This window comes from Limulus polyphemus, unplaced genomic scaffold, assembly GCF_000517525.1.
Source record: "Limulus polyphemus unplaced genomic scaffold, Limulus_polyphemus-2.1.2 Scaffold795, whole genome shotgun sequence".
Lineage (NCBI taxonomy): Eukaryota > Metazoa > Arthropoda > Merostomata > Xiphosura > Limulidae > Limulus > Limulus polyphemus.
Window position 1 is genome coordinate 27,516 of NW_013666405.1, and position 26,509 is coordinate 54,024.

The window sequence follows — 26,509 nt, forward strand, 5'->3', positions numbered from 1 at the left end:
AAAGTTGTATCCAGAAGTTGCCCTGGCCGAGCCAATCTCCTGACATGAACCCCATCGACAACTTCTAGGCCATACTCGACCGGCAAGTCAAGAAACAACCAAAAAACCAACTTCAAAGAGCGATCTACTCCAAGTTTTGAAGCAAGAGTGGGCGAAAATCCTACAATTTAAAATTGTCGAGATGATTCTCACGATGCCCCAAAGGATCAACGAACTCCACAAAGTGAAAGGAAGATCTACTTGATATTAATTCAATTATAAATATATCAATTCATGTGAATATGACTGAAAATTTTGATTTTTTCTGAAAAGGTGGTGTCTATTTACTTGTGACCACGCTGTGTACATATATGTGCACTTCAAAAACGTTATCCATGCAAGAGTGTGAAACAAAAGACAAAAGTTTTAAAAATTTAAAGCAACATAGGGTGTCCTTTGTACAAATAGCGTTAATGTGTTTTTGTCTTCATTACAATCTATATAACTATAGAGTCTAGGACAACTGCCAGTCAAAAGATCTGAGTAATCCAAATTCCCAAAAGAAAAGTGAGTACATGTACTTTAAAGGAGGATTGTTTAGACTTTAAACCAAAAGGCCGTTAACAATTTTCATTTCCATTTAGTAACTACTTGTTATTAAATTGCTAATAGCTAATGTTATATAATAGTATATACGTAAATTTTAGAACTCATTTGTAACATTGTTTTATTTTCTTTGATCAAAGCTAATTTGGTGCCCATGACCTATCTATTTAAAAATTGACCATATAAAGGCAGCAGTTGTCCACGGGCGATTGTGCTATACTGATAATTGTCCCACCGGCAGTTGCCCTGCTCCCATATCTATACACTAGTGTATGTGTACACACCGTCGTTGGTTATGAAAGCTAAGTTTCGGTAATGAACCTGAATTATGCTTCTCGGAAAAGCGAGCACCCATATAAAATATTGCACCCCAGTGGCACAGTGGTATGTCTGCGGACTTATACTGTTATAAAACTGGTTTCGATATCCGTTGTGGGCATTAATAACAAACAACAACATCTAAAACATAAAATTTATAATGCAAAGCAACATATTTCCCGAGTAGTATTTAGGCTTCCTATGGGCTTAGCAATATTAGCAGGAATTTTCAGTATCAGTAAAAACATCAATGTTTATAGGAAGAAGGTTAGTCACATTTAAAAGATCAATTTACATATTATAATACAATGACATGTTGCCGCAAAAGTGAGCGTTGATGCAACGCGCGATATATTTAGTATTTAAATATTTGATTCAAGGTAAATTTTCGACTACTCAACAATGCAATACCCCCTCGAGTAGAACTATGGCTGGAGGAATATGCCCTAGTCCTTTCTGAGGAAAGATATTCGTATAAATAGATTACGAAATGAAGTTACAGATAAATGACAAAAGATCAGAACATTTAGAACAACGGCGGGTCCCGAAGCCATTACAAGAGCACTTACTTTATACACCAAGTGAAGACTAATATTACGATAGAAAACCCTTTAATCTATAAAATACTTGTGATGAAGATGGTATAGTACTTATACTTTAGGAGGATAATAAGTAAGTACTTGAAGTTCATGAAGGCTTACAAGCCAATATTTCACAATTTCTAGCCATGCCTCAATATCAATGAATATTTACATGATAGAGATAGCTCAATAAAGTTGGAATCAAATCATATTTCCCACTCTAACGCATTCCTGTAAAATTTTCTGATACAACTACGTTGGAATCAAATTATTTCCCACTCTAACGCATTCCTGTCAAGTTTTCTGATACAACCACGTTGGAATCAAATCATTTTTCCCACTCTAACGCATTCCTGTCAAGTTTTCTGATACAACCACGTTGGAATCAAATCATTTTTCCCACTCTAACGCATTCCTGTCAAGTTTTCTGATACAACCACGTTGGAATCAAATCATTTCACACTCTAACACATTCCTGTAAAATTTTCTGATACAACCACGTTGGAATCAAATCATTTTTCCCACTCTAACGCATTCCTGTCAAGTTTTCTGATGCAACCACGTTGGAATCAAATCATTTCCCACTCTAACACATTCCTGTCAAGTTTTTCTGATGCAACTACAACGAATATTTGTACTTTTGATCAGTTTAAACGTGGGTTTGGACTTCGACGTCAACGTAGGTTGGAAAGTCTATGGAAAGCTTAACAAGATATGTGATCTAAAACTGACCTCGCCTCCCCTCGCAGGAGTTATTTACAATGTCGGACAATAGTGCGTCATCATGACGTTCAAAATAACATGTCGTTCCAGTAAGAGTACAGGACCTGGAACACCATTTGGGTGAAGTGCGAGTTATTTCCAATTGCTCTTTTTTAGGGAATCTTGTAAGTGTATCATCTATACGTTTCCATAATTATTTCCAATACTGAATGTCTACTTTTGTGCGCTGTGTAAATATACGATATATTTTGTCTTGATTGAATAGCTGTAAATTAGGATAGTCATTTAACACGACTGCTTTTCTGGACTTTAGAAATAGCTCTCCCAAAGACTGTGATTTAAAATACTTTTTAAAAGCATTTTAATAAGCGTTAATCGGTATTATCATTCTAAACAAACTTAAGAATACAATCTCGATAGGTGCCAAGACCAACATTCAAGGCACTGACTTGATAAGGTGAAGTGTATGAAAGTTTAAATAGCTATGTCTAGGTCATCTACAATATGTCTTTATTAGTAACGATTCATCATAACATCTTTCATTTTAGTATTAATCTTCTCAATCATAGTCTCCAGTAAGCTTGTTTGTTTTGTAAACATTGATTTTAAAGCCATGAATAATTGTGTTTTACTTATTACTATCAGATGTCTGTTGAAACACTTCAACGGTAATTTTCCTAAAAATAGTAATAAATAGATAATAAAATGTGCGGTCAACCCAATCCCTTGGATCAGAGCGTACACGCAATGTGATCGTTTAGTGGGCCATTTACAATCGTCTTTTGTCACTACACGTGTTATTTCAATAAAAAGAATCTTATTGGTTTTATTTTAGGCGAAGAAGACTCACTGCAATGCATTGTAGGCTTAAAGTAGCTGCAGGGATTTTTTTTTTTCCGCTGGATGCCAGCCTTCCTTGTCATTTTACTGAGCTCAAAAAAAGACCGTTACCAAAGTGAGCACTTTTTTTGACAGTTTTCATTTCTATAAGAAATGTCAAAAAGGAGATGTTCAATTTAAATGAAATAAATATATTCAATGTGGTACAATGAAATCATGTATGTATATAATATCGACAAGAAATATACATATAAACCAAACAACTACAAATATATACTCAAACACCATCCTTTCTTTATGCGTTTTTTCTGTTCATGCTTCTTCCTATCTTCGAAATATTTCTTTCAATAAGTCAAAGGAGGAAGTCCAGTTTTCTTCTTAAAATTCCCTTACAAAAATAAATATTTTTGACCTTAATAAGTTTCTTTCTCAAACTGACTGTTCAGCACATATGAAGACTGACGGATCGATATGAAATTTTAGGAATTGCAAAATATTAACAATTTTCCTGTAATGTACTATTCAGAAGAAGCTTGTTAATATATATATATTACGATTAACCGTTCAGGAGATACAGAGCGTGACAGAAAGACACTTGGCTATTATATATATATATATAGATAGATAGATAGATAATGATTGGATGTCTGTCTTGCTCTTGGAATGACTGTTTGTGTCTAATTATTCTGATGTAGAAATACACTGACCTAAGAAAACAGTTGTCATTATATACAATAAGGTTATGGTTTTATTTCGTTAAAGAAAAATCAAACATTTATTGAAAACTCATTGGATAATGTTCACCAAACTCAAAGAGATTAAACGTAAGTTTTTAGTTATGTAGAAACCGAAACTAGCTGGAACTCATTTTATGTAATTTCTTAAAATAATAAATAGGAAGAAGAAGAAAATCAGAATATTTATTGTCCCTGTTAAAGAAGTCCTAAATTCAACTTTATAAATTCAAATTTATTCAACGTTAGTTGTTGTTTGTCTTTTGTATATAAATGCAAAGCTACACAAGCTAACTGCTCAAGCCATCCTAGATTATGAGCTAATAGACTAGAGGAAAAGCAGCTAGTCAACAGCTACCACCGCCAAATCTTGAGATACGTACACTAATAGCATAGTGGGATTTGATTGTTACACTCACAACGCATCTATGCGTCATTTTTTTATATTGTTTTCCATATGCTTTTTGGTAATTTAGGACAATATTCCTATTTAGTTTCCGTTTTATCAAACTGCTGTACAAGGTTTTAATCCCCTGTTTTATTACTGTAAAAGATTCTACAATATATATAATTTTCTTATATTGACACTTTATCATCTTTCTAAAGCAGAGCTATAGATAGATATAAATTTCATTACTTCTGGTATTAGAATCTGGTGCTTAAGATTTTATTTCTCTATTAAGGTTTCGTGAGTTTAAATTATTTTGTGTTGTATTGATTACACAGGCCTGCGAATTTATACTTCATAAAAGTTGTTTTGGTTTTAATAATGGATTTACCATAATTAAGCTATGCAGATTTCGAAAATAATTTTCATGTTTTTTCTATCACGTAAGGAATTTTTACAAATCGGGAAAAAAAAAACTTACTTAGATCAAATATTATAAGCATAATAATAACAAAAATGCAAACAGATTGAAGAAAAGGGAAGAACATTGATGTTAAACGAATATACATTCTCACTGATCCTGCTTTTTGTGTGTGTGAAATCTACGTCTTTTAGTCTCAAAACTACGTGTTGTAGTCTTTCTTTTATGTATTGCGTCTGGAGCATCTCGTGTCAATGACCAGTAGTAATCAGCCATCATGCTGATGTTCCACCTTCCTTGATACCTCCTCTCCATTTCCGTGATGTCTTGATGAAACCTTTCCGGACGTTTCAGGTTTAAAACAATCCCTATCATCATTTCTATTAACATCAGATTCAGAATCAGATGAAACTGTATCTAGAGTCTCCGGTGGAGTAGGCACAGGTACATCAGGTCCATGAGCAACAGGTCTTATAGCAAACTGAAAGTTCGGATAAAAAATTTCCTTTTGATTTCGAATGTTGTAGCCTTGCACGTTACACGAGTAAAAATAGCAGTCATCTCCGTCGTTTCTAGGTTCACGCCAAACCATTGGAATTCTAAACGGCAAATACTTTTTCTTACCTTTAATCTATTGTCTCAACTCTTCGAACAAACGGCGCAAACTCTTTACGGAGCCCATGATTTGTCTTGGTCTCCGAGTTTTATTCCAAAATACTCGTAATACACTTGTTTGACGAATTCTATAATGTTTTATCACAAATATAACATTGGGTCATTTACTCAACCTCGTGTTGCCATAATGACGAATAAATAATATTGAAGGTAAAAATATAATGTCAAAGTGCACGCACAAACAAATACTATCCAGAAATTACACGTCATGCGGCCTGTTAACCGTTAATATATTTACGGTGTGTTTCTCGTGGGATCTAGAACGATCAATAAGACTCTCTGGTCGCGATTGGTCTAGAGAAATCTGTAGTTGTCAATATTTTAAGCATAACAAAATGTGATCAGATTTCAATGAAAATGATTCACATATGTAAAAGTACATACGACGTTTTGTGGAAAATCTGTACGTGATGGGGAAAATATGGATATCATTTTCGGATTCAGCGTACACGAATTATTGTAGAACGTGTTAAAATTCAAGACAATAAAACCATCGCAGGCCTGTGTTATACAAGGTGTAAAAAATATTAAATGGAAGTATTCAAACAGACCAAAAAGTAAACGCAGAGAAAACAACATAATAATAATCTGAACAAAATTATCATATTATAGGAAGAATATAAAATTCTGTAAGAGGAACAATGATGCCTTCCGAAGGTAAGCAATAAAGCGTGATATACAGATAACATCAAAAGAAACATTATGATGGAAGATGTTAAAAAACGACGATATGTGTTGAATCAAACTCAGACTAAACGTCAAGACATGTTTTAGTCAATATTATTATTGCTAAGGCTTTTTTTTGTTGTTGTACATTATATATATATCTTTATCGTGGAAAGTAGGCTCTGAAAACCATTTTCTCTGGTTGATATATTGCATTTTCGTTTTTCAACCGTTTGTCAATATAATCGATTTTGTGTATATAGGCACAGCTAATCTGCAGTTATAGAAACCATTTGAAGCTTGGAGTCCATTTGTAATTCATAAACAAATTTTTATCTCCTGTTTACTTTTTATTTCACGAAAGTGCTCCATTTTGTGTGCTTAGATTCAAGCAACCAATTAACGATTTTTCAAGGAAATGCTTTTCGAAACATTTTCTCGGCATCGTCCCTGATGTTTACTTAACTCTTATCTCTTCGATCTTCTCACCAAGGAGCACTTTGACTGAGTTACTGTTCAGTTTTATATTATTATTTTTTAAATCAGGTAATTGTACTATTTGCTTTAGTTTCTCGAGTTAACCCTAGGATAAATTATTTATGCATTAAATTGTGTCTGTACCAATGCATTTGTTGGGGCACACAATCACAAACGAGTCACACAAAAAATCTAGACAAAGACAGCATGACTATTACAGCTAATCCTAGTATTTGTTACTGAGGTCCCCTGTGTATTTTACATGGAAAATCAAATATGCCATCCAATGTTTAGGTTAGTTCTTTAAATTCAGTTTTGTAACACGTAAAAACATAAAAATATTTATACCCATAACTACTTGAACATCAACTTTACTAATTTTTTGGGATAAAATATTTAATTGTTATAGTATACATCTTTGTCCGTAGTTATTTTCTTGTATTGCTAAAAGTTTCGAAAAACATGACCTTCAAGTTGATTTTGAATAACCTCAATGAAACTGGCACAGAGTAGGCACACAACACCTCACTCTATAACCCTAGCAATTAGTTTTCTATACTTCTCCATTTATGAATTATTTGCCTTTCAATGGACTTCCGAATAATTCCGTACATGGTTTGTATGTTTTGTTGAATTTTCGAGCACATATGATCCAGAGTTATCTGCACTAGCCGTTTTTAATTTTGAAGTGATAGGCTAGAGGGAAGGCAGCTAGTCAAAATCACCCACTGCTAACTCTTGAGCTACTATGATCGAATAGTATGATCCGGCCGTTTCTCTTATAAGACATCCACAGCCCCAAGTTCTGAGCGCATTCTTTGCGATAAGAAAGGGCGAACCACAGAACCTCGGATTCACAGTCTTGCATGCTATCCATTGAGCCTCGTTCGGCAGAATTGGTCAAGCATTTAACTATCAATCCTGCCAAATTAGTAATTTAGTAACCATTGTGAAAAAATTTAACTATCCGTTCAAGTACTTATTTAGCAAATGTTTGTCCAATTATTAGGCGTCCAAGCACTTATTTAGCAGATGTTTGACCAATTTAAACACCTATTAGACTTCAATAGTTTTGTTGCGAGTTAGAACTTGGATAATCGTAAGACCACTGGCCGCCCAGAAATCGATTTTGATCTTTATTTCTTCCGCAGTTGAAGAGAAATAACTGCATTTAATTGACAAACAAATGTGTCCTGTATACAATACCTATAATAGTAGCACGACGTTTTGTATTTACAGTAGTTTCTTATTTCGGAAAGTTATTTATTTGATTTTTGTCTATTCTCTGTTCAAAAAGTCATGCTATATCTAAACGTGCTTCATTCTCTGTGTGAAAATAATAAACGTAGGTCGTGTTGGAAAGTCTGAAAACAGACGTTTCTTGCTGCATTACTGTTACAAAACTAATAATAAAGATGCATATCTTCAAAAAGAAAGTCTCTGTGTGTGTTAAGAATTTTCTTGGAAGCGTCATTTTCGGAAGTTATTTCTTTCATTTGTTCTTTATGTTACTTCATGAATGTTTTAATTGTCTAACAATTAAATGTTAAAAGAGATAAGATTCTTCTTACATGAAACAACAAAAAGAACAGGCTGATTTAATTTGGAGACGTTGATTCTGCCAGTAAGAGCACTCTTTTTTTGCCATCTGTTTGTTTGTTTGTTTTCTTAATTATGCACAAAGCTACACAAGGGCTATCTGTGCTCTGCACACCATGGGTTTAGAAACCCTGTTTCTGGCGTTGGAAGTCCTTAAACATACCGCTGTGCCACTGGGGGACTTTTCGCCATTTCATTGGACTCGAAATCTAATTTCGACAGGAGGAAATACTGGACTTATAGAAACACTGATGATTAGATAAAACCCTCATAGCTTTGGAAATGTTGCTCTTGACCCCATAGCTCAGTGATAAGCTTGAGGATTTATAATGCTAAAAATATTGGTTCAATACCCGTGATGGGCCCATCACAGATAGTCCATTACGTAGCTTTGTGATTGAAACAAACAACTATTATGAGCAGTAGCTATTCAGTAAGAAATGTCGTTTTTCGTCATTTCTTTGTAATCGAAATCAAATCCCAGATTTTCTTCTGTACGTGGTGAATTCAAAGAATGCAACCAGAGAAGAAGGTTGTCCGTCCAGTATTGCATCTTACCATTAATAACTAAAGCATTATTGCTGTTCTACTACCTTCATAGCTTGCCTGCATTTAGAAGTGAGCGAATAATGTTGTTACCAGTTTAGTTTCTTCGTAATTTTTAAATCATACATCTAATTTCATTGTACGATAGTACATTGGTAATTTCTTTACCGATTCTTTGGTGAGATCGAGGATTCTAAAAGGCGTTATCTATTTGGTTTTCTAGCCCATCATGATGTCCTTTTAACTGTAATGAGAAAATCATCGTTCTTCGAGCCACCAAACTCTTCACATAAGGAAAAAGTTAGCCTTGTAATATCATTTTCACCACTAGAAACTAAAGGAGAAAATATCAACCTTTGATTATTTCATTTTTCAGGTTATTTAGACTTATTTTTATTTCTACTTTGAAATAAAATTATTTTATGTTATATTTCATAGTAGACACTTCTATATTCTTTTTCCCTGTAATTTATCAAAATAATTACGTTTTTCGTTCTTTCTCTACCATCAATAAAAGGGAAAATGTCATTAAATCATTAATGTGGTACTTTAAGTTGTTACGGATTAACTCTAGCTTATTTGGTTTTGTTTGTTTGTTTTGAATTTCGCGCAAAGCTACACGAGGGCTATCTGCGCTAGCCGTCCCTAATTTAGCAGTGAAAGATTAGAAGGAAGGCAGCTAATCATCACCACCCAACTCTTGAGCTACTCTTTTACCAACGAATAGTGGGATTGACCGTCACGGTGAATGGAATTGTTTGATGGGAACCCGCTACCCTCAGATTACAAGTCCAGCGCCCTAAACCACCTGACCATCCCGGGCCTCAGCTTATTTGGTACAGCCTTGCTTATTATGCGAAAAGTTCTATGATTGGCTAAGTTAATCGACTTCTGCTACTAAAAAAAAAGGAATCATACTTGAAAGGTTTACAGGTGAGATCTATAACAAGATTTCTTTGTCGAATATTTAGTTAATTTTTATTTTGTTTATTCACAAAATGAATAATTAAAATAACTGAATATTCTGATTTATTCAAAGTAAATTCAAGGAACAGAAGTTTTAGCTCCAACATCAGTATATACCACGGATTGAAAAAAAGGTGTATAATTAAACACTAACAGTGTTGAAAAAACTTGATACACACATGTAGGTATAATATCCATAAGCGTTAATGAGACACGTTTTAAGTTCTAGCCATATTTTATAAAGTTTCTCAGCTCTTATCTCAATATAATTTTAGTTGCTCATCTATCTATAAAGGAATGTATATTGGAAAAAAATAAGACATCGGTCTTCATAGAGCACCAGGTCAAAAATACATACTGTTTTAAACATACCTAGCTCTACCAAAAACGTTTTTGTGACAAATATAAGAAATATCTTCCTTACTGTGATTATTTTGACTTTAGATAGATTGCACTATATAGAAAGATGTCATCAAAACTTTTACTCTATAACACTATAACAGTGTTTATTGGTATCCAGTTATTTTCTTCGTAATTCTTGTGCGTTCAAAACATTCTTTTGACGTGTAAAAATTATAGCGTTAAGTGGTATCTTAGCAAAACAAGCATAAAAATCAATAATATGTTAAAATCAATATATTTGAGTTAAAACTACAAAAAATTCTAACAAAAATAATCACCTCAATGAATGAATAGATGTGATGAAAATATGGTTATAAGCATGTCTACCGTGTATGCAAGTCGGCCATTATAGTTTTCTCTGAATGTTAGGCAAGTGTTTGTAACGAGTAGGCGATGTTGTTTATAAAGAATTTTAGTGTCATATATGTAGATACTTAACTTTAAGCAATTGAAACTTATCTTCTAACGATTCAAATATCCCCAGAAGTCTTGATTCGCACACGTTAAAAAGCCTTCAAATTCTACTCTTATAATTCATGTTTTAATACAATGAATTTGGAATACTTCGTCAACCTCAAATGTACCTGGCTTCACAAGTTTTAAACCGTTGCAACTTTAAATAACTTCTTTACTTTTCCTTTTGCAGCTGATGTCAAATAGTAAAAAAATTACTTAAAAAGATCAAGTTAGCCCGATACCACATATTTATTCCAAGCTCAATATCCCAATGTATTAAGGGATCCGTCAAAATGGACCGCTTGAGGACTGACTTTACAGCTTATACAAATATCACCTTTGAAGCGTCATCTTAAATTATACTTTGGAAAAAGTAAAATTTCGTGGTATTTTGTGTTCAATATATTTCTAACATATATAACTAAAGCGTGAAAATATATGAATAGAAATAGTAAGCAAAAGTGTATAAAAATATCGTATTATGCTGTCTAAATCATTAAAGTTAAAATTATGGATGACATCATATATAGACACAAAGCGCAAAACTTTCAAATTTTGGATGTCAAAGCTAGTAAATGGCGATAATGAAGATATAAATATATGAGATTAAACAGAAGCTCAAGATTCCTGCAAAATTAGATTTTCAAGTATTATGTTTCATTGCCGTTTTGCTTGGCTCTCTTAACATTATATATACATATGATTTATCTAAAAGTTCTGTTGATAAAAGTGACTTTTAGAATCTGAGTGCGAAAAATAAATTAGATCATTTATAACAAGACCTTTTTTTATTTGGTTGTTGTTAAGCGCAAACCTACACCATGGGTTATCTGTGCACTACTCACCACGGGTATCAAAACCAGATATTTAGCGTTGTAAGCCTGTAGACTCACTCCTGAGCCACTGGGGGACTATAACAAGAATTACAGAATGTATATTTGTTAAAATTAGAAATATAACATGACCTATTACTCCAGAAAACATAATTGGTTTTATTTAAGCCAACCTTTCGCCATTACAGCTTCATCTGGATAGACAGGACACTTGCTAATTGGTTTAGGCTTATACAAATATTTATAAATGATTCGAGTTTATTCTGTAAGATGGACTTCACTATAAACGAATTGAAAGTACATGCAAACGGACAAGATTATACTATTTAAAGCACGCATATGTTGTTATACTAATTACATACCAACAGTAAAAATTAAAAATTCCAGGGTGGTTTAACTATTTAATTGTTGCTTATTATCTGAAACTAGTATGTGCAGGTTGTAAATCCGGTATAAGAGGAAACTGTAACCACAAGAATGTAGTATACAATAACCACAAAATCCTTACCTTTATCAGAAACGCTTATAATTAGGTTATTAGTACTTTTTAGACTACTCAAGACTCTCTTTTTGGGAAAATTTTAATTACCTCTTGGTCTATATCTCATAATATATTTTAGTTATATCTATGGATATTACGTCTACGTTCAATGTCCTCATCTACTTTTGGTGTAAATGAACGTGGTCGATCAAATGGGAGTTTTAAAATATTGTGATTATAAATAAGAGGCCATATGTGTGGATCAACTTTACAGACGTATTTGGAATTTGAAATGAATTGTGGTTCTGTGTACATCGGTGAAACAATCAGAACTATTAGGAATAAAATTAATGAACACCTTCGAACTCTACACACATTAGACAGTAGGCTGAACATTTTGTTGACAAACATGGTCGAGACTGATACTGATTGTCTCATAACGGAAAACATTCTTAATCACTGCCACAGCTTTTTACTCAAAAAAATACAAAGAAACTCTACTAGTTTCAGATAATAAGCCACAATTAAACAGTCAAACCACGCTGCAATTTTTAATTTTTACTGTTTGTATCTAATTAGTGTAACAACATATGTGTGCTTTAAATTGTATAATCTTGTCCGTTTGCATGTACTTTTAATTTGTTTAAAAATATTTTCGGGCGAAGTCCATCTTACTGAATAGACTCAAATTATTTAGAAATCTTTTGTACAAGCCTAAATCAGTTGGTTAGTGTCTTGTTTGCCCGATGAAGCCGGAATAGTGAAACAACGTTGTCTTAAATATAACCAATTATGTGTTCTGCAGTAGTATGCCTCGTTTTATCTATTATTTTAACAATGAATAGAACTCTCCAATTTGCACAACAAAGTTTAAAATAAAATGTGTATTTGTGTTTGCCATGTATTTACTCTTTCAAGTAACAAAACATTAAATAAATGTGCTTTTAACTTTGAAACTGAGTAACAAATCCTTCATCAAAAAGTCTTAAAAACTCACTATAGCAACCAAGAGAAAATCATAAATTACAAGGCAAGTCTGGTTTTCATACTTTAGTTATAAGTATAGTTTACCCGTTTTTCCACTGCGTATATATCGTTTGAGAATCTGTGATTAAGTAATGGCATGATTTTTTTATTCTTCTCTCGGTTACTTTGACACCAAGACTCAGTTCTACATATTAAGAATGTTGTTTATTTTATTCACAACGTTTCACCAGGTTTACCTAGCATCATCGGGTGTATGCCACCTGATTATACCAGGTAAACCTGGTGAAATGTTGTGATTAAAACAAACAAAAGTTTTGCTATGTACAACCGATAAAAACTTGTGTGTATTTTAATATTTAATTTAAATCTTAGTTCTGTTGTTTTTATAAAAATTTCAAATGCGAAAACATAAAACTACTAACCACTCAGTCTTCAAAACATTTTAGTGCTTTTAAAAATATCCTGTTTGACTACTTTTGTTACAATATGTGACCTTTATCAAATATGTAGCTTTATTATTTCAAAGTGACTGCATATGTATCAAAGAATTAATTCTAAAAACTGTACTAGATTCATGCTAGCTCTTACATTTCAGTAGATGTAGATACAGTTTCAAAGAAAGAAATATATTGTGATTAAACACAAGAGGGAAGAGGAATGTTGCACAAAAAAATATTCCTTGTTTACGATTACAATCTATCTAATATGCTTCCCGCCATTTACTAGCTGTTTACAGATACTGAATTATGCTATTAAATGTTCTATTAGGAAGTGATAAAACCACAGAAATGTCATGTAACCATTCATTAGTTAACGTTTCTATCGTTGCTATAATTTTGACATTGATACGAAACGGTTGCCGAAATGTTTAAGGGTATAGCTTAATGGTTAGCGAGCTGGAATGGAAATCCGAGGTTTTATAGACTACAATCATTTGCTGCAAGTTCGCGCTCCGCACTTTCGGATCTGTGGGTACGTTATAAGATTGAATGGTCATTGATTATAGTAGTACAAGAGTTGGTGGTGGATACTGTTTACTAACTACCTTTCCTCTATTTTAAGCCCGCCCCACCATCAATGTATCAATGATAAGGCGGCTGCCTTATGACGTTAAAATCGGGTTTCGATACCCGTGGAGGGCAGAGCACTGATGGTCAGTTGTGCTTATCAAAAACCAGTAATCAAAACCTATTCCAAGCACGGCTATCTCAGATACTCCTTGGTAGTTTTACGGGAATATTAGAAACAAGCAAACATTTATATGATATGACATTATAAAACATCATAACAGTAGTCCCTATATTCTTTCAGCAGGACAGACAGAGGCTAAAGAGTAGCACGCCCAGACTGTGAATCCGAGGGTTCATGATTCACGTGCCAATGCCGCAAAAACGCGCACTACATTTTGGGGCAACGAATGCGCTATAAAAATGACAGTCAAACCACTTTATTCGATCAGACAAGAGTAGCCCAAGAAATGTCAATGGGTGTTGTCGACCCAGCTGCCTTTTCTCTAATCTATAAGCTCAAAGTTAAGAACGGCCTTGCACAGCTAGCACTTGTGTAGTAGCTTGGCGCTAAAAGTCAACAAATACATTCTCTCAGCGAAGTAGCCTGCTTTGTCTCTCTTTAGTTAGAAAATTTGTTAGAATATTGCAATCACTTGTGTACATCTAGAAATAATACTTGAAATGAAAAATAATTATCATGTTATGAGCTTACATTGAAATAATAACGTAATGTATATATTATTTTTGTGGGTTCGAAACAAATTTTATTTTTTAGTTTCAGTGTTATTTACTCTTATGAGTAAAATATGAATTATTATTAATTAGAATTAAGTTGTTTAAAATAGGCTAATGTATCAATGATAATCCACGTGCCTCGGTTTATTTTATTTTGTTTACTGTTAAGAAAACATTCTAATTATTTAAATCTTAATTAGCATACTTAGTTTCACCTTAATTAGCTTCTTTATGTTTTTTTTATCGTAAAGACCAAAGGTGCCGTGTTGGCCCTTCCTAGATATTAAACGTTCTTTTTTCTAGTTGTATAAATCCTCAAGCTTACCGCTAAGCCACCGGAGGGGGCATCTTCATTATCACTAATGTCTTTTGTGCGAAAATATTTTTGAATTAACTATCATGTTTAAGTTATTGTTGTTATTTTTATACAATAGTATAGGATTTAGGTTTAGATGTTACGGTGAACGTGCGATATTTTACACTTTGTAGCTAACATTTATTTTCCTAAACTGAATAATGTTCATGTTATTCGGTTAAGAGTTTATACATATGCAACTGGTGCTGCTAATTTGTTGATCTTCCTCTGATCAGCGGTTTTAAACTAGGAATGGTTATACCTAAAGCATACGGTTTCTGACCAGATGTCCAATAACGTATCGCTTAGGTTGAAAATACGAAACTAGAAACAATTCAAGTAAAAAAAGTTGATAGTGATGCTTCATCACCATTGTTACTCTAAAAATAAAATAATTTGGACAAAAGCTGTCAAGGAGAGGGCCTACTTCATTCTCAAAGCTATTTGCTTATATTTTGGACTAAAACATAAAATAGAATTAAAAGATATTACCCGTAAATAATAAAAACAATGTTTGTTTGGGCTGTGTAATCATTTTCAATGATAGTACGCAATTTCAATAGGATATCACAAGTTAAATTATGTCTGTGATAATGCTGCCACTGAATGTCATAGCGAGATAGGAAAGTAAAATGTGGGCAGAAACAGCTTGAGTGTCACATTAATCCAAAAACTGGATCAGGCCTGTGTAGGAGGAAAGAATGTTTCAAAAGGCTATAATTAATGCAGTACTTTGCCAGAATATTTTTTTCTCTTGGGTTTCTGTACAAATTAAATGTCCTGTCGTTGAAGTTTGGCTTGATCATCCCAAATCACCTAACACCTGGCAAGCCCTTGATGTGATGTGAGATTTCAAGTGAAATTTCATGCAATTCCGATGTAAACATAGTAGCCTGAAACGATATTCTGTAAGTAACGACAGTGTAACAGAAAACAATGGAAGAACCCACAGAGTTACCTGATTTTGAGCCATCACTAAATACTGGTACATAAAAGTGGCTAAACATAAGTCAGCACTTTCACTAAGGAGTATCTGTATTCTTCAGGTGACTTGATGAAAATTACAGTGAGGGATGGTAACAAAACATGAGAAATAGACTACTCATCGTACTCATCAACTATATTTATTATTAGGTCCATCTTATGCAAGTGTGTTTGGATACAAAGACCAAAAGTAACAATCGTAGACAATCTATTTGTAAGAATAAAAGAAAATATCCAACCAAGGCAGAAGGCGAATTAGCACTTGGGATGTTATGGCTGCAGTTTTACAGAGTACTGCAAAGACAGTCGCAAACATCGAATGTGGAGTACAAGTTAAGGACATTGAGTGCAAACTCTGGAATGAAGAAGTGTGAAAAGGCCATGTACAGGGCTGAAGCTCCTGATTATTCACAATGTCAAACATCTACAATGCAGATTCTATGGGTAAGCTATAGACCAGAGATCCATGGTCTAAGTTGGATACAAAGACATGATAAATATGGAGTATGAAACATAATGAGAGAGAGAGGACACATGATGTTCAGTGTTCTTGTACACATGAAATTTATTTGTATGTTGAATAAAAGTGAGCTTATTGTTTAAAACAAGTCTTTAGGTCTTAGTTTCTGCCACCACATGATCCTGTGTGCCTCCCTGATGGAGTTAGAGATCAGGATACAATCCCCACTAGCAGTAAAAAGAACACAAAAATTATGTATTTCAAATATATGGAATAATCCTCTTTTCATCTTCCTCCCCTATAATCACTATAAGCTGAGACAAACTAAGACTAGCCCAGTCTCACAATTTCTCAATTAATGTTTCAGTAGGTAATAATATTATTTATAAAGAAAGAACAGCTATTATATATTACTGTATAGCTTTTTACATGAAAAAGAATAATACCTTTACATACGTGTAGGAAACTGCACTTTACCGAAAATATGAAACCATGAACACTTTCTACTATTACGTTGTCACAATATCATTAGTTACATTGTTGTTATGTTACTAAGATATTTCTATACTTACTGTTTTTTCATCACTAATACTATTATTGGCTTTGCGAAATCGTTCATGCTATTGTTTACAGTAACAATAGTTAATCAACTCCTACAATTTTCTTCTGTTTATTTTCGTGTTTCAGCAAAAAACATGAACCTTATTCCAGACAAAATCAAGCTCATGGAAAAGAGATTAGGTTCAGGGAAACCTAACCCTCCATCACGACCTAACTCCTACTGGGATGACCCTTATCGGCGACCCTATTTCGATAATAGCACTATTCGGAACGTCACTGCTCCCCTTGGGAAAACGGCTTATCTTCACTGTCGGATTCGACAAATTGGAGACAGAACAGTAAGTATACAACTGAATATACAAGTATATTTTTTTGTTGTTAATATATGCGACACTCTAACCGAAAAAGGCATCTTGCCAACTTAGCTATTTAAAAAAGTGAAACATTTTCTACATGTGATTTAATTATTTAGGAACATATTCAAACCGAAAGTAAAACAACTAACGAAGCTCGACTTTACACATTGGACAAAGGCAAACGTCCTTAATTTGGTGGCAAATGACATCTCAACTTTAACGTTTTAACGAACAGTAGTTTTATTTCTTTTGTACATTTTTAACGTCTTCTGCTTCACCTCTAATGCAAATGCCATCTAAAAAAAATAGTTTGTACAATTAGTTATGACATTGAGAGAAATATAGTATGAAAATAAAGCCCATACTTTTGGGTATTATGGTTACTAACTTCTTTATTATTACATTGCTACAGTATTAGTAGCTATGTTGTTGTAAATTGCAATTATAAGTAACATAAATGTAATGGATGCTACGAAAACTTTATCTAAAAAGTAAAGGCATGCATTTTTGGAAGTGAAAATTACCATGGTACTTTTACATGATCGTTAAAAACTGTCTTTAATATTGGGTGTAATGATTTCCCTAACGTGTTAGGGCACTTGACTCGCAATCTGAGAGTCGCGGGTTCGAATCCCCGTCCCACCAAATATGCTCGCCCTTTCAACCGTGAAAGCGTTATAATGTGACGGTCAATCTCAGTATTCGTTGGTAAAAGAGTAGCCCAAGAGTTGGTGGTGGGTGGTGATGACTAGCTACCTTCCCTCTAGTCTTGCACTGCTAAATTAGAGATGGTTAGCGCAGACAGCCCTCGTCTAGCTTTGCGCGAAATTCAAAACAAACCAAACCAAACCCTAATGTGTTTACATGGTGTTTGAAAATAAAATGTTTTTTTATTATTGAGTGTAAAGATTTGTTAGTACCTTTTATGGCTGTACAAAAATGTTTTCGTTATGGGATGTAACGATTTCCACATTATGTTTACACAGTTTTGAAAGTAAAAGAGTCCTTTATTATTAAGAGTAAAGTTTAATTAATACCCTTACATGACTGCCAACTTAACTAAAATAATTTTGTATTAATGCAGCATAGTACAGAATTACTTCTTCATGTATTTTAATGGTTTTCAATGCGAGCTAAAGTTCTATATCCCATAACTTAAGCTGATTATTTACACTGTTACGTTCACAAATCATCTGACTGGTTAGCAACGAAGAATGAATGGTATGAAGAAAATTTTAAATCGTATCAAATCGAAGTTTTATTGGTCAGCAAACACTGAAATTAACAGTTACTCTTCTATATTTTCTCATATCGATCCTGAGTGAATAGGTACACAAAATCGATCAGATTCTGTATGAATATGTGTCTCAAATAGCGTTATCCGGGTCCTAATGTGGTATGCAGGCACACCATATCCTCTACCAACTGTAATGATATAATTGTTCTTAGATTTTTCATTGTTTAGTTTCCGCATTGTCATGGCGGCAACACGTGGTCCACGGTGTCTAATATTATCTTATTCTAGCCACATCAGCCCTTCGTTCTATTGTTAGATGACGTCTTCTGCCCCAAGGATATTTCAATGTTGGCGCGTTGTTTTATTTACCGTTTGCTCCACGAACTGTTGTTAAACCCTTCGATGAGTCACCAGACTTGCCGAGAATAAAAACCGGTGAGATTCACCATAAATATTGGACGCCTCAGGAGAATTGCTCATTGTAGACTGTGGGAAGACTACACTAAAATTTTAGTGGACTCGGAGATAACGAATTGCTTAATAAATTGTAAGTATAAATTATACCGAATATAATTTGAGTTGATGTGTATATCATATTATCATTATTAATCAAGTGTTAAAAAAATATGGTAAATAACATACGCCCAAACTGCATGTATGTTTATATATGTATTTGTGTATGTATATGTGAGTGTATTACAACTTAAAATATAAAATAAGGCGAAAGTCAGTATATAATAAAGATAATTCGTGTTATAAAATTTAAACAGTTAATTGCTAAAGAGAAAAGATATGTTTTGGATGAGGATTAACATTACGTATCTTACCCAATGATTGCAGCCTATGTATTATTGTTATTTAACTTTATATTTTAACGTTTTTAGATGTTGATTTTGCTAGAGACTATGTAGCTGCAATGCTTGCCTCCACCAATGAGTCAGGAACTACAGGAGCAGGAGAGTTACTTTAACTGATGAGCCAGGAACTAGAGAGCCCAGTAATAGTAATTTCATACCTAAGTGCTGCAGAAGTTTAGGAACTGTACTGTTAACCAAACTGTCCTTTTAATCACGTCAACGGTGGATGTACTTCCAGCTCACTGATAACTTCTCAGCTGTGAGTAAAACAACGTGCCCTGTATTTTAAATCTGGGTTGAAACTAGTTAGAACTAGAATATCCATTACCGGCCGAAGTATAGCGTCAACTGAATCTAATAACTGTCCTGTGATGCTGCTCGCTAGATAAAGAGAGCAGGTTGATGTTTGGAATCCAAGCGTTTTCTTTGTATCAATTTTCTCCCAGTTTTATACATAAATAATACCTTTTGAAGTTCGTTCAGTGTTGCGATCATCCATCTTGCGTGAATGAAATCTTCAAGACTAACCGTAGCATAACTTGTGAAGATTGTCTGTCGTCGCAAGTGGGTAGGCACTCAGTTTTCAGTTTTTTGTGCTTAAGTAAAAAAATAAGATTTTGTTCATTTTTATTTAAAGTTTCTTATTTCTACTGTTTCTACACTAACTCCGAAAACTCAGTCGAATACACTCACTTGGGAAGTTCATTTAAATTATTGGGCCGAACCTGCAATTATTCGCGGGTATTTTTATTAGAGAATCTTGTCGGGAAATCATTTGAACCTGAAAATACCACACTAGGATGGTTTCTGGTGGCTGTGACAGAAGCCACATTACATACGCCAAGAAAAATGAAGCAAGGTACTTTTCGGAATTGGTGAAAATCTTCAACATCATTAGTTGTTGTGGTCAGAATAAAAGTAATGTAGTTGACATTATACAGATAATTATGCATTTTCTCTAAAAGAAAATTCGATTTAAAATAAAACGATTTGTAAAAATCAAATTTACAGTGGAATTAACTTGATTAAGCTTACTATCATTCTATTGAGGTCAGAATTCTTGATTCTCGACTCGTTAAGAAAAACACGCCCTCCATACTTTCGGGCTGTGAATGCTATTCGATCAAACAATAGAAACCGAAGAATTGGCGGTGGCTAACTGCATTCCCTTTATCTATCAGCTCAAACTGGGAAACGGCAATGCAAGAGATATCACTTATATTGCTTTACAGGAAATTTCAAAAAACAAACACGTTTTTCTTGATATGCAAACTTTTTCATCTTATGCGCATACTGCATTCATCATCGGCATTAAGATATTTGAAATTATATGCCCCACTCATCTACATTATTTATGTATAGATATGTTATTGATTTTTAAAATGATGTTTCAAGATTACTTCTTTAACAATAAACTAATAGCAATAATAATAAAAATAAATATTTTTCTAAACGTTAATATTCTAATTTATGTTAAAGCATGCGTAGGTAAACACAGAAACTGTTTATCATTAAATTCGTAACAAAAGAAGTTGAATTATGTTAAATCACTTTTAGGTTTTGAGAAATTCTGCAAAAGTTTAAAAATCATTTCAGTTAAAAATGTATCACATAAAATTCTGCTCAACACAATTAGTACAAAATTTATTTGTAAATATACAATTGTGTTGTATAAGATGGTTAAAGTTCCTACATGAGATTCACACAAATTAATTAATTGTTTGTATTTTTATTTTACAATTAACAATATCTTCAAGTATTTACCGTAATGTCATTAGATGAAAAACATTTTGGTTTTCCAATGGTTCAGCGGTAAATCTGAGAGCATATAATGTTAAAAAACTGGGTTTTGATACCTCCAATAAGCATAGTACAGATAGTCCATTTACATTATTTTTCAATGCCAGCAGTCCTTAAGTAACAAGTACCTTTAGTATTGTTACGTCTCTGGTCGTTAGTTAATTTTCCGTAAACATTCTTTCCGAAGAAACTTTAACGATACAAGTCCTTTCTTAAATAAAACTAGTTCATTCTTTCTCAATACAACTTTGCAATACACTTAATTTCCACAGTCACGCTATAACTTAAACAAACGCTATAATCCACAACGAACGAACGATTCACGCGCTTGACTCAATTGTCGTCTCTATCTCTGTGTGCAATTCAATCACATTGTTGCCGTCACTTCTTGGCGGTCTTATATACAAGAATACCGCACATCTAGTAAACACTCGAGGCTTCACGAAAGGACATGAATTTTCTAGAAGATCATGACGTGTTACTAGCGTCACGTGACTTCCGCTGTCGTAACAGTATGTTGTTCAGTATTTTAACTTGAACAGTATAGTTGTAACGTGTTCTGTCGTTTGTTGGGTTCTTTTGGATTATTGACGGCCCGGCATGGCCAGGAGGTAAGGGCACTCGACTCGCAATCTGAGAGTCGCGGGTTCGAATCCCCATCACACCAAACATGCTCGCCCTTTCAACCATGGGGGCATTATAATGTGACAGCTAGCGCAGATAACCCTCGTGTAGCTTTGCACGAAATTCAAAACAAATTTGGATTATTGGTAAAAATAATGCCTTGTCCAGTCCACGTACCGATAACGAATTAGTTTATTTCTTCGATAACGTGTCCACAGACTAGGTTCACTCTGACAGAAGTTGTAGGCCTAAGTAGGCTCTTAAACCTCAGGCTTCTTCGACTGCAGTGATGAAGAAGCATTAACGATGGCCCTGCTTACAACTACACCTTCTCCTGACCTACAACTCACGTTCTACTTTATTTTTGTTTTGTAATTATAAAAAGTTGCAACAAGATTTCCAAAACAAATGGTACTTACACCAAACTTGCAAATAAGTTACAGAATTTCCTTGCTAATCGATCGATTGGTTGAATAGACACGATAACTCTCAATACTGACACTGAATAGCTTTTCTAGCACTGAAATGAATTAGCCAGTTGTTACTCAGTAATTCTTATTAACTCATTAACTGCGTGTTCATTACTCATTCCTCGATTCTTGTGTTTTACAGTATTTTTATTTCTATATACTCCATGAAATTTATATATTATTACATCATCATCATCATTAACTTCCTTTAGGAAACATCACTGAAAATATAGCTTACAATACTACAATCCTGGCCAAAATGTTTGTATATTTTGTAGCAAATAAGATTAGTATTATTAAGATGGAATGCAAATACACTTTAAGTACTGTCAAACTGAAAAATGCATGTTATATTAAACATCTACATATGTAATTTGTATAATGAGATAGAATTCTCTGGATATCATGAACGATTTTATCAATTTTATCAGACACTTACAGAAAGATGTGCAATTCAGCATTTCACCTGTCACAACAAAACCTCATAAAACATATATAATGACAAAATATAACAAAAAGTTGTCATAAATAGTGTCTGTAACCTTATATCAATACATATTAAACATTCAGTACTTGATTGATTCTTCTCATACTCTAATAACTTCCCCAACGTGATGTGGCATGTTGTCGATGAGGTTACTGATATAATCCACCATGATTTTATCCAAACCTGTCCCTAGAAAGCGCTGCAACTCAGCTACAGTAGCTGGTTTATGGTTGTGGTTTGCAATTTTTCAGCTCAGTTCTCCCCAACAGTTCTCAGTGGGATTACAATCTGGAGACTACCTACGAAATGACAAACAATGTATAATATAGTTTCGTTTTTAGCTTACTTACTTAAGTGTATTTTATTACAAGTTACAGCTTTTATAGTAAGTAAAATTTGCTGTACATCTTACTTACTGTAAAATCTATAACTTGTAATAAAATGACATAATATAGTTGTGAAACATGCCGTTATATCAGCTATGTTTGTCACGTGATTTATTGGTTTGAATATTCGAAATCGTTGTAATATAACGTACTCAATCCTATGTACAACACAAGCAGCTCAGGATTTACTTTATGTTTAAAACAGATGCCTTTTGAAACAATTCAAAAGTAGTTTTCCTGACATTAGTGATGATTAAATGTAAAATGTGCAGTCAACTCAATCCTCTGAATCAGAGCGTATATGACATATGATTGTCGAGTGGGTCGTTTATAACTGTCTTTTGTCATTCCATGTGTTATTTAAATAAGGTAACTCACTTTGTGTTTGTTTTTAAACAAAGAAGACTTACTTAAATGCATTGTTAGCAAAAATGTTTGGGTTTCGATACAATTGGCTCATCCAGCACATTCGAGCGCTCAGGTTCGCTAAATAATCCTGGGATTTTTCAGCTGGATGCCACCATTCCTTGTTATTTTACTGAGCGCAAAAAATACCGCTATCGAAGTGAGTGCTTTTTGACAATTGTCATTTCTATAGAAAGTGTAAAAGGGGAGATATGCAATTCAATTAAAATCAATTTATTCGACACAGTACAATAAAATCATGCATATATATATATATATATATATATAATACCGACAAGAAATATACATATAAACCGAATAACAACAAATATCTACTCAAACACTTTCCTCTCTTTATGCGTTTTTTCGAAATATTTTTTTCAATCATTCGATTGAAGAAGTCCCTTTTTTTTCGTGAAATTCCCTCACAAAAAGATACATTTCTGTTCTTAATAAATTTTCTCAGATTGACTGTTCAGCACATAAGAAGACTAAGAGATCAATGTTGATATCATATCAAATTTTATGAGTTGCTAAGAAATGAATAATTTTCCTTTAATGTACTCTTGAAAAGAAGCATTTTGATATATCTATAATAATAAAAGGGTGTGTCTGCGGGTCTGTGTGTGACCGCCATAACTCCAAGAAGAAAGAACCTAGAAATCTGAAATTTTGCACACATACTAAGTGGACCCAGAAGGTTTGCATCTGAGTATTATTACTTATGCACGTGCGTGTGCATCATTTAATGAGAAAAGCTAGCGAAAAAACCACATAGTATAGAAGTGTGACCGACATAGCTCCAAGTGGAAAGAACCTTGACACCTGAAATTTTGCACCAATACTGAGGGTGTGCACCTGAATATTACTTATCTTATAAACCTGAAATTTTGCACCCGTACTAAGTGGGAGATAAGATAAGTAATATTCAGGTGCACACCCTCAGTATGGGTGCAAAAGTTCAGGTGTCTAGGTTCTTTCCCTTTGGAGCTATAACAGTCACACTTCTTTTCTATGTGGTTTTTTGCTACCTTGTCTCATTAAAAAGATGCGCATGAGCACACGCACGTGGATAAAATAAGTAATATGCAGGTGCACACCCTCAGTAATAAACCTGAAATTTTGCACCCATACTAAGTGAATCTTGAGAGTGTGCACCTGGGTATTATTACTTATGTATGTGCATGCACATTATTTTATGTGAAAAACCATATAGAAAAGAAATGTGCCCGCCATAGCTCCAAGAGGAAAAACCTAGAAACCTGAAATTTTGCATCTTTTTAACGACACAAGCTAGCGAAAACCACATAACAAAGAAGTAGTTCATTATATTACAAAGTATGGATATATATCACAGACATACAGACAATTTGTTTATTTGTAATTAAGCACAAAGCTACACAATGAGCTATCTGTGCTCTGCCCACCACGGGTATCGAAACCCGGTTTCTAGCATTGTAAGTCCACAGACATGCTGCTGTGCCATTGGGGGGCCAAACAGACAGAAAACAACAAATATATATATTTTTTCAGTTTTGGAGCTTATACATTTCATTTTATACCTTTAGCACATAGACTAACAACATTATTATGCTATACTTTTCTTGCTAAGCAACATAATATATAAGCGATTGTTGGAATGCATTGTTACCAAAACACTATCATTTTTGTATATTAGAAGTTGTTATATAAGGAACCACTTTTTTCCTATGTGGTTTTTCGCTAGATTGCCTCTTTAAAAAGTGCTCATGCTTGCATGTATCTGTCTGACTGTGATTTATATCTATAATTTGTAATATAAGGAATGTTACGTATTACAATTCCAAATGGTCTTAAACCGAGCTAAATGATAATTTACATTTAGTAATTAAGTAAATGCCAATATATATCCAATTTATGATATTTGCCAACAAGATTGATACACACAGTGTTCTTTTTTTTATACAAATACATTTTAATATATAAACAATAATATAATTTACAATAACAGTTATTACAAACAATGATTTATATACAAAAGTTTTACAAACTTACAAATAATATACAGTCCTCTTTCTGGTCTGGAACTTCTTTGATGTCTTATTGAGGGTCCACGATGAGCGAGCTAATTTCGAGTTGATGCAGGTATAATTCCCTTAACAGGGAGCTAGCTAGCTGATCACACGCCAATTACATTCGAGTTTCCACCGATGACGTTAGGTAATGTTTTCGTAAAAGTACTTAAGTCCGATGTGAATCCACTGAAGTTAAATGGCTTGTAATGTTCGAAATTTATATATGTTTCTAGTCAAATATCTAAAGTTTCCGATTAATAAGCGTTATAACAATCACAGTTATAGCTTCCGAAGTTCATAGCACACCAATTATAGCAAACCAATAATATATACTGTTTTTGGCGCGTCGTGTTGATTATATTTATAGACGTGTGGAGAGTTTTTCGAAAATTCAGATTACATAACAATAGAAAGCTACATTAGCGTTTACGTACACACATATATTGTTAATTCTTACACTCGAGAATCTTCTACAATAGAGAATAGGCGGGAGGTTCGCAATATGTATTTAACAGTATATGTTATGTACAATTCTAAATATAAATTTAATTTAAACAAACATCGATATTAAAATAAATATAGTATAATAAATTCGTCAAAGGAACCAATTCTTTAATCATAATATTATAATAATTATAAGATTATTGTTATTATTATTATTATAGAGCGTGTTTGTCTGTGATTTCTTTGGGAAAACAACCATTATTGTCTAACCTGAAGCACTGCAACAGTAAAACATTGTAACAGATTCTGATGAAATGTGAGAGAAATTTGTGATATGAAATATAAATGTGAAATATTTCACGCGATAATAAAATAATTCTTATTTTACTGTGCTCTCTTTACGGCCTTTTTATGTTTCTGTAAAATAAAAATGTTTAAAAATATTTTTGACTTTTCTTATATGCTAAAATAAATTCAGAACACACACTGGCATAGTCATCTAGAATATATCAACCTAATATGCCGACGAAGCCGGGTAGTTTCGCTAGTATATATACATATATTTCTACGTTTAACTGTTCACGAGATACAGAGCGTGACAGACAT

General features: G+C 33.5%; 1 protein-coding gene across 1 annotated transcript in view; it reads left to right on the forward strand.

Annotated features, from left to right (window-relative positions):
• The first annotated feature begins 517 nt into the window (after nucleotides 1–517).
• LOC106460558 (Down syndrome cell adhesion molecule-like) overlaps nucleotides 518–26,509 on the forward strand; it is a 76,610-nt gene continuing 50,618 nt past the window's right edge. Inside the window, exons 1-2 of the mRNA XM_022387307.1 lie at nucleotides 518–546; nucleotides 16,910–17,121. Coding sequence (XP_022243015.1) covers nucleotides 16,918–17,121 — 204 coding nt within the window. The 5' untranslated portion in view covers nucleotides 518–546; nucleotides 16,910–16,917. The remainder of the gene's footprint in view (nucleotides 547–16,909; nucleotides 17,122–26,509) is intronic.